Genomic DNA, 12854 nt, shown 5'->3' with positions numbered 1-12854 from the left:
TTGTTCTTACACTGAACAAAAATACAAACACAACATGAAAAGTGTTGGTCCCATGTTTCATGAGCTGAAATAAAAGATGCCAGAAATGTTCCATATTTCCAAAATGTCTCTCAAATGTTGTGCACAAATTTGTTTACATCCCTGTTAGTTAGCATTTATCCCTTGCCAAGATAATCCATCCACCTGACAGGTGTGGCATATCAAGAAGCTGATTAAACAGCATTATCATTACAGAGGTGCACCTTGTGCTGGGGACAATAAAAGGCCACTCTAAAATGTGCAGTTTTGTCACACAACACCATGCCACAGATTCCTCAAGTTTTGAGGGAGTGTGCAATTGGCATGCTGACTGCAGGAATGTCTACCAGAGCTGTTGCCAGATAATTTAATGTTCCTTTCAGAGAATTGAATGTTCATTTCTCTACCATAAGCCATAATGTCGTTTTAGAGAATTTGACAGTCCGTCCAACCGGCCTCACAACCGCAGAGCACGTGTATGGCGTCGTGTGGGCAAGCGGTTTGCTGATGTCAACGTTGTAAACAGAGTGCCCCATGGTGGTGGTGGCGTTATGGCATGGGCAGGCATAAGCTACAGACAATGAACACAATTGCATTTTAAATGCACAGAAATACTGTGACGAGATCCTGAGGCCCATTTTTTGTAAGGTATCTTTGACCAACAGATGCATATTTTATTTTTTAAAAGTCATTTAGCAGACGCTCTTATCCAGAGCGACTTACAGGAGCAATTATGGTTAAGTGCCTTGCTCAAGGGCACATAGACAGATTTTTCACCTAGTCGGCTCGGGGCTTAGAACCAGCGACCTTTCGGTTACTGGCACAATGCTCTTAACCACTAAGCTACCTGCCGCCCCATATCTGTATTCCCAGTCATGTGAAGTCCATAGATTAGGGCCTAATTTATTTATTTCAATTGACTGATTTCCTCATATGAACTGTAACTCAGTAAAATCTTTGAAATTATTGCATGTTGTGTTTATATTTTTGTTCAGTATAGTTGTAACTGTAGGATTAGAAAGTGCATGCACTATAAGTCTACAAACGTTAGCTATCTTAACTAGCTTCTCCTGGTTTGATGCAGTCAAGACCGGTACTACGTAATCATATTTGATGATAAATAACCTAGCTATAACAGCTATAAGTCTACTATAGCGCGAGTCAACATGGTTGGTTGCTGTCTCTCGTCTCTCGCTCCGTCCTCCCTGTGTCAGTCGCACACAGTATGGCCCCTCCACGCCTGCTAGAGCGACACCTCTCTCCCTCCTCTCAAGCTTTATCAGCTCCAGTTAATAAAGCTGCTTAAAAAATGACTTTTCTGCTGCTTCCCTCACTCGGACCGGACCAGGTCTGGATCTGACCAGGTCTATACGGAACGGGTCTAATTGTCCTCTGGTCCATTTGGAACAGGTCTCTATATTTAAAAAAAATATTGATGCATATCGGGTCCGGGTAGGAAAGCCCCAGGACCATTTCGAAACGGGTCTGACTTTTTGGACCCTTGAAGAGCTCTAGCCTGCAGCGTGCATATCTCCATCCAGTCTATTATAAAAGTGATTATATTTATAAGGAACAATACATTATTAAATGATCAATGCCACTGTGCTGCTGTGCTTGTGTTGCTTATCCCTCTCCTTCTCATTCCATGGTGATCACAACGAAACACTGGTTGTATCCCAAATGGAACACTATTCCCTTTATAGTGCACTACTTTTGACCAGGGCCCAAAGGTTCTGGTCCAACATAGTGCACTATATAGGGAAGAGGGTGCAATTTGGGACGCACACCCAGGTTGCCCACATCCAGACTCTGTCGTCCTAGGGGGCACAAATCCAATTCCACATCTCACACGCCACCGCCACCAGATTATTTATGCAGTGGGGATTCATTTTAGGGGAAGCTCAGGTGTGTATGTGTATTCCCCAAGGACAGGGCAACAAGGGGAAATGCAATCACACACATATGCACACACACACCAACACACATACGCTCGCTTTTCCAGAGGTGAAAATAATTTGTGTCTGCAAGCGTGCTTGCGTGTGTGTGGCTTCCTTTCATTAATCAAGGTGCTATCACTTCTGTCACTAGACTACCCATGGGAGTTAGCATACACTTTAGTGATATCTAGCTCAGTACACTACAGGCCCTATTCTTCAATGTTTAATGACCAATAATTGGTTTTACTGACCAGCCCAGGTAGTGAGTGCAGTGGACTGAATTTCATGCCTACATACCAGGAATTAAAGATAACAACTCAGAATCCTCACCAAAATAACTGAAATAGCTAATTAATTTGTCAAATACTATACTCCAGAGGCACAATAATCTAACATAGAGAAAATACAAACATACTTAGAAAAAATCAATCTCCCTGAGGTGACAGACAAACAAAATGCTAAGTTAATCAAATCAATAACTGAAGAAGAACTGACAGCTACCATTAAAAAAAACTACAAATGAGAAATGCCCAGGAAGTGACGGATACCTTATTTACACAAGAAATCAGACCCTTAGCTATGAGACTCTAAATTGAGCTCATGTGCAACCTGAAGTTTGGAACCACCAAGGATCTTCCTAGAGCTGGCCTCCTGGCCAAACTGAGCAATCGGGGGAGAAGGGCCTTTGTCAGGGAGGTGACCAAGAACCTGATGGTCACTCTGACAGAGCTCTAGAGCTCGTTTGTGATGATGGGAGAACCTTCCAGAAGGACAACCATCTCTGCAGCACTCCACCAATCAGGCCTTTATGATAGAGGGGCCAGACGGAAGCCTCTCCTCAGTAAAAGGCACATGACAGCCCGCTTGGAGTTTGCCAAAAGGCACCTAAAGACTCTCAGACCATGAGAAACTAGATTATCTGGTCTGATGAAACCAAGATTGAACTCTTTGGCCTGAATGCCAAGCGTCACATCTGGAGGAAACCTGGCACCATCCCTACGGTGAAGCATGGTGGTGGCACCATCATGCTGTGGGGATGTTTTTCAGCGGCAGGGACTGGGAGACTAGTCAGGATCGAGGCAAAGATGAATGGAGCAAAGTACAGAAAGATCCTTGATGAAAACCTGCTCCAGAGCGCTCAGGACCTCAGACTGGGGCGAAGGTTCACCTTCCAACAGGACAACGACCCTAAGCACACAGCCAAGACAATGCAGGAGTGGCCCAGCCAGAACCCGGACTTGAACCCGATCAAACATCTCTGGAGAGAGCTGAAAATAGCTATGCAGCAATGCTCCCCATCCAACCTGATAGAGCTTGAAAGGATCTGCAGAGAAGAATGGGAGAAACTCCCCATATACAGGTGTGCCAAGCTTGTAGCGTCATACCCAAGAAGACTCAATGCTCTAATCGCTGCCAAAGGTGCTTCAACAAAGTACTGAGTAAAGGGTCTGAATACTTATGTAAATGTGATATTTACGTTTTTTATTTGTAATACATTTGCAAACATTTATTAAAACCTCTTTTTGCTTTGTCATTATGGGAATTGTGTGTAGATTGATTAGGGGAAAAAACGATTTAATAAATTTTAGAATAAGGCAGGTGACGTAACAAAATGTGGAAAAAGTCAAGGGGTCTGAATATTTTCCGAAGGCACTGTAATCCCAGATATCATAAACTCTGACCAAACAGGTTTTATGTCCAGCAGACTCCTGACAAAATATCAACTGCTTATGCAAAATATCAACTGTCATGGCCTACATTTTTTTTTACTTTTGTGAAACTTTCTTGCAAATTATGTACAAAACACCAAATGCCAGAATAATGGTAAATGGTACATTATTTCACTCTTTTGACCTTCTAAGGGGGACACGACAGGGAGATCCTCTGTCACCTTTAATCTTAATTTTAAGGATGGAACCGCTAGACGGAAATATAAAAAACAATCTGAAAGTACAAGGTCTACAGATCGGACAGGAAGAACACAAATTAGCAATGTATGCAAACGACGTAATTCTCTATTTAACAACATACCTCAGTCAATTCCCGCCACTATGGATGAAATAAAACAATATAGTGCCGTATCTGGGTCCAGACTAAATACAGGGAAATCAGAAGCAGATAGAACATACCTGTATAAATAACACCATAAAAGGTATGGACACCAAAACAAAATGTATCCAAACAGACATGATCCACCTGCGAGAAATTGTAATGGACCAGGTACCACCAGATGTTCACAGACAAGGGGAAAGATACATAATAGAATCTATTAAAAAAATATACATAACCTCCATAACTTTCAGTTTTACAATTACTAACAAGTAATAATAAAGTACATTTGTAAAGCACTTTTCATTATACAAGAATAATCTCAAATTGCATAAAATAAAATTGAAAAATATAAAATTATAATAATTAAACAAAACAAATATACAGTACCAGTCAAAAGTTTGGACACACCTACTCATTCCATTTTTTTTTTTTTTTTACTATTTTCTACATTGTAGAATAATAGTGAAGACATCAACACTATGAAATAACACATATGTAGTAACCAAAAAGGTGTTAAACAAATCAAAATATATTTTATATTTGAGATTTTTCAAAGTAGCCACCCTTTGCCTTGATGACACCTTTGCACACTCTTGGCATTCTCTCAACCAGCTTCATGAGGTAGTCACCTGGAATGCATTTTAATTAACAGGTTTGCCTTATTAAAAGTTAATTTGTGGAATTTATTTCCTTCTTAATGCATTTGAGCCAATCAGTTATCTTGTGTCAAGGTATACAGAAGATAGCCCTATTTGGTTAAAGACCAAGTCCATATTATGACAAGAACAGCTCAAATAAGCAAAGAGAAATGACAGTCCATCATTACTTTAAGACATGAAGGTCAGTCAATCCGGAACATTTCAAGAACTTTGAAAGTTTCTTCAAGTGCAATCGCAAAAACCATCAAGCGCTATGATGAAACTGGCTCAAATTAGGACCGCCACAGGAAAGTAAGACCCAGAGTTACCTCTGCTGCAGAAGATAAGTTCATTAGACTTACCAGCCTCAGAAATTGCAGCCCAAATAAATGCTTCACAGAGTTCAAGTAACAGACACATCTCAACATCAACTGTTCAGAGGAGACTGCGTGAATCAGGCCTTCATGGTCGAATTGCTGCAATGAAACCACTACTAAAGGACACCAATAAGAAGAAGAGACTTGCTTGGGCCAAGAAACACGAGCAATGGACATTAGAGCGGTGGAAATCTGTCCTTTGGTCTGATGAGTCCAAATTTGAGATATTTGGTTCCAACCGCTGTGTCTTTGTGAGACGCAGAGTAGGTGAACTGATCATCTCTGCATGTGTGGTTCCTACCTTGAAGCATGGAGGAGGAGGTGTGATGGTGTGGGGGTGCTTTGCTGGTGACACTGTCAGTGATTTATTTAGAATTCAAGGCACACTTAACCAGCATGACTACCACAGCATTCTTTAGCGATACGCCATCCCATCTAGTTTGCGCTTAGTAGGACTATCATTTGTTTTTCAACAGGACCATGACCCAACACACCTCCAGGCTGTGTAAGGGCTATTTGACCAAGAAGGAGAGTGATGGAGTGCTGCATCAGATGACCTGGCCTCCACAATCACCCGACCTCAACCCAATTGAGATGGTTTGTGATGAGTTGGACGGCAGAGTGAAGGAAAAGCAGCCAACAAGTGCTCAGCATATGTGGGAACTCCTTCAAGACTGTTGGAAACAGAGGGCTTCCTCTGTTTGCTACCGTATGGGTCCGTGCTTGGGGTGTCTATAGAATGTCTTAGGATGTTAGGCGAAGGCACGGTGACTATACCTCTCGTCTCATGGGACACTAGGTCCCATTACGGTGAGTAACTCCAGGTCCACAGGTGAATGGTTTGTGACGGACACAACAATAAATAAAACAAATATTGATAATAATAGTTGCTCAGCGGGACTCAAGTTCCCCTGGTCTTATAGCACTAGGAGAGCCTGATGAACTATGGGTTGCCCTACCCCTGAGCTGGACGTCCCGCTGAGTGGTTTTTGGAAAAGGTTTCTCCCACCACAGCTGTCGGCCGCCGAGTGCTAAGCCAGCTCCACGGTTGGTATCAGTGGGTCGCTGGGATCGGTACTGGAAGTGCAACACCCGTAGGTAATAGGCCTAAATCAGGGGTAACCTAGGCTAGCTCATTAATCACAAGGGAGAGGCGTGAGTTGGGCAAGACAATATCTAACCATATCATGAAAGCAACAATCAAAGTCTTGGAGGGAGGACATGATGGTAGGTCAGCTGATAGTGATGAGTCTTAAGTCCTGCTTTAAAAGCCCCAACAGTCTGAACAACCCTGAGATTATCAGGAAGGGAGTTCCATAGGCGTGGTGTGTGGGAGGAAAAGGCACGGTCCTCCATTGTGCTGAGCCTGGTCCTGGGGGCATGTAGGAGTTTGGTGTGGCTTGAACATAGGGTGCGTGGAAGTTGATAGGGGGAGAGTAGATCTGACAGGTAGGCGGGTCTGATGCCATATAGTGCTTTGTAGACAAGGATGAGAATTGTATAGTCAATTCTTTGAGGAACAAGTAGCCAATAGAGATCAGCAAGGATGGAGGTGATGTGTAGCAGACTTTTCTGTTTGTGTCAGAATCCTTGCAGCACTGTTTTGGATGAGCAGTAGTTAATTGAATTTGCAGGCTGGCCCCAAAGTACTGCATTCCCAAGTAAGAAGCTATCTTACTCAAGCAGTGGGACCTAATAAAACTCTCAACGACATACATCCTTTAATTAGATGTACTGTACCCCTCCTGCACTGGTTCTTGAATATGATAAGTACATCTTCAGAGAATAACAACACTTAAACAGATTACTAGAATTTTGCTTAAACCGCTGGCACCACAAATTAGCAATTAGAAAGAAACAATTAATTAAATCTATAGTTTGGAAATGATAACGCATAGAATAAGAAACCAAAGGATATTCATACCCCTTGACTTATTCCACATTTTGTTGTGTTACAGCCTGAATTCAACATTTATTAAATTGTTTTTTTCTTCACCCAGCTACACACAATACCCCATAATGACAAATTTAATTTATTGAAAAAGAAATACAGAAATATCTAATTTACATAAGTATTCACACCCCTGAGTCAAGACTTTGTAAAAGCACCTTTGGCGGCGATTACAGCTTTGCATCGTCTTGGGTATGTCTGTATCAGCTTTGCACACCTGGATTTGGGGATTTTCTCAAATTCTTCCTGCAGATTTTCTCAAGCTCTGTTAAGTTAGATGGGGAGCAGCGGTGAACAGCAATCGTCAAGTCTTTCCACAGATTTTTTATGGGATTCAATTCTGGGCCACTCAAGGACTTTCACATTCTTGTTCTGAAGCCATTCCAGCGTTGCTTTGGCTGTATGCTTGGGGTCATTGTCCTGTTGGAATGTAAAATGTTCTCCCTAGTCTAAGGTCGTTTGCACTCTGAAGTAGGTTCTCATCAAGGATTTGCCTGTATTTGGCTCCATTCATTATTCCCTCTATCCTTATCAGTCTCCCAGTCCCTGCCGCTGAAAAGCATCCCCATAGCATGATGCTGCCACCACCATGCTTCACGGTAGGGGTGGTGTTAGACAGGTGATGAGCTATGCCTGGTTTTCTCCAGACATAGGGGATAGGAGGGGGGATGAATGAGCCAATTGGAAGCTGGGGATGATTAGGTGGCCATGATGGTATGAGGGCCAGATTGGGAACATAGCCAGGACACCGGGGTTAACACCCCTACTCCTACTCTTACGATAAGTGCCATGGGATCTGTTGTGGAAATTCTTACACCGGGACAATGGAAGTCAATCTTAAATGAATCATTGTTTATTGTCATCTTGCTGGAGAGGTTCCAACAAACTTGATGCACCATAGTGAACGTCTGTCAGGAGCTCTAACGGGGCAGTCCCGTTAGTTCCCATATATACTGACAAGTCATATTTGCATGATTTAGCTTATTCATAATTCATTCATCATTAACGTTTGCGTCATTCATGTGACCGACCAATACTGGGTCATACATGTGAGAGACCAATACCTCACGAGGCTTCTTCTCTAAGCTGAGACCGTGAAACTGAGATATCAAAACAAGGGTCTGGGCGTACTGCCTAATTGCAGATACTGATAGTGAGGGTTCGTTCAATCAGTCACTTGCATGAACACAGAAATTGGTTTATAGAAAAGCACAAACATAGAACATAGAAATGTATAAATTAGAAAAGCACAACATAACATTTTCCATCACAGATCTTCAGTGACCACAGAGAGAAAGAGTGCCTCCTTCCAGCAGCATCTGGTCTCCCATCCAGAACCAACCCTGCTTAGCTTCAGAGGCAAGCCAGCAGTGGGATGCAGGGTGGTATGCTGCTGGGTAGTTCCATATTTGTTCCATTTCCCAATGGAAGCTCTAGGAAACTTTCAACACTCTATAAATTGTTGTATACCCTTCCCTAGATATATGCCTCATCACAAATCTATCTCGAAGATCTACGGACAGTTCTTTGGAATTCATGGTATAGTTTCTGCAACCTTACAGTTGAAGTCGGAAGTTTACATACAATTAGGTTGGAGTCATTAAAACTTGTTTTTCAACCACTCCACAAATTTCTTGTTAACATTTACATTTAAATCATTTAGCAGACGCTCTTATCCAGAGCGACTTACAAATTGGTGCATTTAACAAACTATAGTTTTGGTAAGTCGGTTAGGACATCTACTTTGTGCATGACACAAGTAATCTTTCCAACAATTGTTTACAGAGAGATTATTTTACTTATAATTCACTGTATCAGAATTCCATTGGGTCAGAAGTTTACATACACTAAGTTGACTGTGCCTTTAAACAGTTTGGAAAATTCCAGAAAATGATGTCATGGCTTTAGAAGCTTCTGACAGGCTAATTTACATCATTTCAGTCAATTGGAGATGTACCTGTGGATGTATTTCAAGGCCTACCTTCAAACTCAGCAAAGTACCTTGTGAAGATGCTGGAGGAAACAGGTACAAAAGTATCTATATCCACAGTAAAACAAGTCCTACATTGACATAACCTGAAAGGCCGCTCAGTAACGAAGACGACACTGCTCCAAAACCGCCATAAAACAGCCAGACAACGGTTTGCAACTGCACATTGGGACAAAGATCATACTTTTTGGAGAAATGTCCTCTGGTCTGATGAAACAAAAATATAACTGTTTGGCCATAATGACCATCCTTATGTTTGGAGGAAAAAGGGGAAGGATTGCAAGCTGAAGAACACCATCACAACCATGAAGCACGGGGGTGGCAGCATCATGCTGTGGGGGTGCTTTGCTGCAGGAGGGACTGGTGCACTTCACAATATAGATGGCATCATGAGGAAGGAAAATTATGTGGATATATTTAAGCAACATCTCAAGACATCAGTCAGAAAGTTAAAGCTTGGTCGCAAATGGGTCTTCCAAATGGACAATGACCCCAAGCATACTTCCAAAGTTGTGGCAAAATGGCTTAAGGACAACAAAGTCAAGGTATTGGAGTGGCCATCACAAAGCCCTGACCTCAATCCTATAGAACATTTGTGGCCAGAACTGAAAAAGTGTGTGCGAGCAAGGAGGCCTACAAACCTCACTCAGTTACACCAGCTCTGTCAGGAGGAATGGGCCAAAATTGTGTATATGTGTGTATATGTGAGAGTATGGGTGTAAGTGTCTGCGTGTCTGCATGTGTGTGTGTTTGAGAGAGAGTGCGTATCTGTGTGTATGTGTATGCGTGTGTGTGTGTGTGTGTGTGTGTGTGTGTGTGTGTGTGTGTGACGCGTGCAAAGACGGTGGAAATGCTGTGCAGATAGGGATGCCAGGATGCCAACACCACGTAGATGAGATATAACTAAAACAAGTACAGTGAGGGAAAAAAGTATTTGATCCCCTGCTGATTTTGTACGTTTGTCCACTGACAAAGACATGATTGTCGTGGATGGGTCGTGGATGGGTATTCCTGGAGTGGCCTAGCCAGTCTCCAGACCTTAATGCCTTAGAAAATCTGTGGAGGGAGCTGAAGGTTCGAGTTGCCAAACGTCAGCCTCGAAACCTTAATGACTTGGAGAAGATCTGCAAAGAGGAGTGGGACAAAATCCCTCCTGCCTGAGATGTGTGCAAACCTGGTGGCCAACTACAAGAAATGTCTGACCTCTGTGATTGCCAACAAGGGTTTTGCCACCAAGTACTAAGTCATGTTTTGCAGAGGGGTCAAATACTTATTTCCCTAATTAAAATGCAAATCAATTTATAAAATTTTTGACATGCGTTTTTCTGGATTTTTTTGTTGTTATTCTGTCTCTCACTGTTCAAATAAACCTACCATTAAAATTATAGACTGATCATGTCTTTGTCAGTGGGCAAACGTACAAAATCAGCAGGGGATCAAATACTTTTTTCCCTCACTGTACATAAAGGAAAACAATAACACATCAGGTACACTGCCCATCGCCAAACAAAGGATACCTTATTTGTTTAAATGTTTTATTATTAATATAATTAGTATTTTATTATAATGATTTCTTAGGGTCAACAATTACTTGTATCATATCACTAATTATATTGCCTTTTGAAATGGTGATTGTACCCCAGTTTACCTTTGCTTAGCTTTTTTTTTTTGTCTTGTTATTTATTTTGTAATATAAAAGCATTAAAGAAAAAAAATATATATATATATACAAAAATAAGGTAATGCCTAGCCAGTGTTCAGGAGCCAACTCCGTACATTTAAGGTCTAACCCAACCCTGATTTATGGTGCTTTTCCATGGCTAAGTATTAATGCCTGTCACTGTGAATATTTATTTATTATTGTTGTCAGAGTTTTTTTTATTTTTTATCGATACCTTTTCAGTTCTTTCTGTTTTTGGCTGAACTGATTAGCAAATGTAAGCACCGACTAGTCTGCCCTGGTCTGTCTCTGACTGTATTATTATCTCCATTCCTATCTGTCTGTCTGTCTCTTTCTGTCTGTATGTCTGTCTCTCTGTCTGCCCTGGTCTGTCTCTGACTGTATTATTATCTCCATTCCTGTCTGTCTGTCTGTCTCTTTCTGTCTGTATGTCTGTCTCTCTGTCCACCCTGGTCTGTCTCTGACTGTATTATTATCTCCATTCCTGTCTGTCTGTCTGTCTCTTTCTGTCTGTATGTCTGTCTCTCTGTCTGCCCTGGTCTGTCTCTGACTGTATTATTATCTCCATTCCTGTCTGTCTGTCTGTCTCTTTCTGTCTGTATGTCTGTCTCTCTGTCCGCCCTGGTCTGTCTCTGACTGTATTATTATCTCCATTCCTGTCTGTCTGTCTGTCTCTTTCTGTCTGTATGTCTGTCTCTCTGTCTGCCCTGGTCTGTCTCTGACTTTATTATTATCTCCATTCCTGTCTGTCTGTCTGTCTCTCTGTCTGTATGTCTGTCTCTCTGTCCGCCCTGGTCTGTCTCTGACTGTATTATTATCTCCATTCCTGTCTGTCTGTCTGTCTCTTTCTGTCTGTATGTCTGTCTCTCTGTCTGCCCTGGTCTGTCTCTCTGTCTGTCTGTCTCTTTCTGTCTGTATGTCTGTCTCTCTGTCTGCCCTGGTCTGTCTCTGACTGTATTATTATCTCCATTCCTATCTGTCTGTCTGTCTCTCTGTCTGTCTGTCTGTCTCTCTGTCTGTATGTCTGTCTCTCTGTCCGCCCTGGTCTGTCTCTGACTGTATTATTATCTCCATTCCTGTCTGTCTGTCTGTCTCTTTCTGTCTGTATGTCTGTCTCTCTGTCCACCCTGGTCTGTCTCTGACTGTATTATTATCTCCATTCCTGTCTGTCTGTCTGTCTCTTTCTGTCTGTATGTCTGTCTCTCTGTCCACCCTGGTCTGTCTCTGACTGTATTATTATCTCCATTCCTGTCTGTCTGTCTGTCTCTTTCTGTCTGTATGTCTGTCTCTCTGTCCACCCTGGTCTGTCTCTGACTGTATTATTATCTCCATTCCTGTCTGTCTGTCTGTCTCTTTCTGTCTGTATGTCTGTCTCTCTGTCTGTCGGTCTGTCTCTCTGTCCACCCTCTCTATCTCCCCTCTCTCTCCCCCCTCTCGATCTCTCGCTCTCTCTCCCCTCTATGTCCTCACTTAATCTCATCAGTATCTGACCGAGTTACCTGAGCTAATCGTGCTACCTGACAGCGCAGTGTCTTAATCTCTCTCTCTGGTGTGGTTGTGTTCCACAGAGAACCATGAGCACTGTGGAGGAGGACTCGGACCACATGATACCATGAAGAGAAGCCTGCAGGTCCTGCGCCGCCAGCTGCTGAGTGAGTAGACAAGACTGGGTCCTCATATACTAACTGAGATAGAATACAGTCAAATCATATACTGTACATTAGTGAGACTCATAGCAGTGACATAACTACAGATCAATACGAACATCTCAATCCAGAGCATCCGCCTATGTAACACTTCCGCATCTGCGGTGAAAGGTGACAGAACTACAGCGGTGTTTGTCAGACAATGAGACATCACGAAAATCAGTCTTCGCACAGAATTGTCTGTAGCGTCCGAACGGTTTAGCCTACAAACTATTATGACCCCTCTATGGAAAGATGAGACTCTCACGAACATGTACATATCAGTTTTGCTCTAGGATGCCCACAGGCCTCACAAGTGTCATGGGACTTGTCTGAAGGTAACCCATACAAACAAATGGAAGTTTTGTGCCCACAAAAATAAGGGTGTCCAAAAAAAACTTCAATATTTCCAGAGCTTTCTTATATCTTCTAGATATAGGACAGACATTTCAAAACCTTATTCCTTATGATACATTTTTTGACTGTATTTTTTTCCATTTATGAATGTGTTATTCAATACGTTTC

At 42.2% G+C, this 12854-nt stretch overlaps 1 protein-coding gene across 3 annotated transcripts in view; it reads left to right on the top strand.

The window, feature by feature from the left end:
- The window catches only part of LOC121550051 (transmembrane protein 108), a 95351-nt gene that overhangs the window by 50426 nt on the left and 32071 nt on the right, over nt 1-12854 (top strand). For all 3 annotated transcript variants that reach the window (XM_041862151.1, XM_041862153.1, XM_041862154.1), the window contains exon 2: nt 12213-12296. In XM_041862151.1, coding sequence (XP_041718085.1) covers nt 12257-12296 — 40 coding nt within the window. In that variant the 5' untranslated portion in view covers nt 12213-12256. The remainder of the gene's footprint in view (nt 1-12212; nt 12297-12854) is intronic.

Source organism: Coregonus clupeaformis, chromosome 34, assembly GCF_020615455.1.
Source record: "Coregonus clupeaformis isolate EN_2021a chromosome 34, ASM2061545v1, whole genome shotgun sequence".
NCBI classification, from domain to species: domain Eukaryota; kingdom Metazoa; phylum Chordata; class Actinopteri; order Salmoniformes; family Salmonidae; genus Coregonus; species Coregonus clupeaformis.
This window is presented reverse-complemented; position numbering and strand designations above follow the sequence as displayed.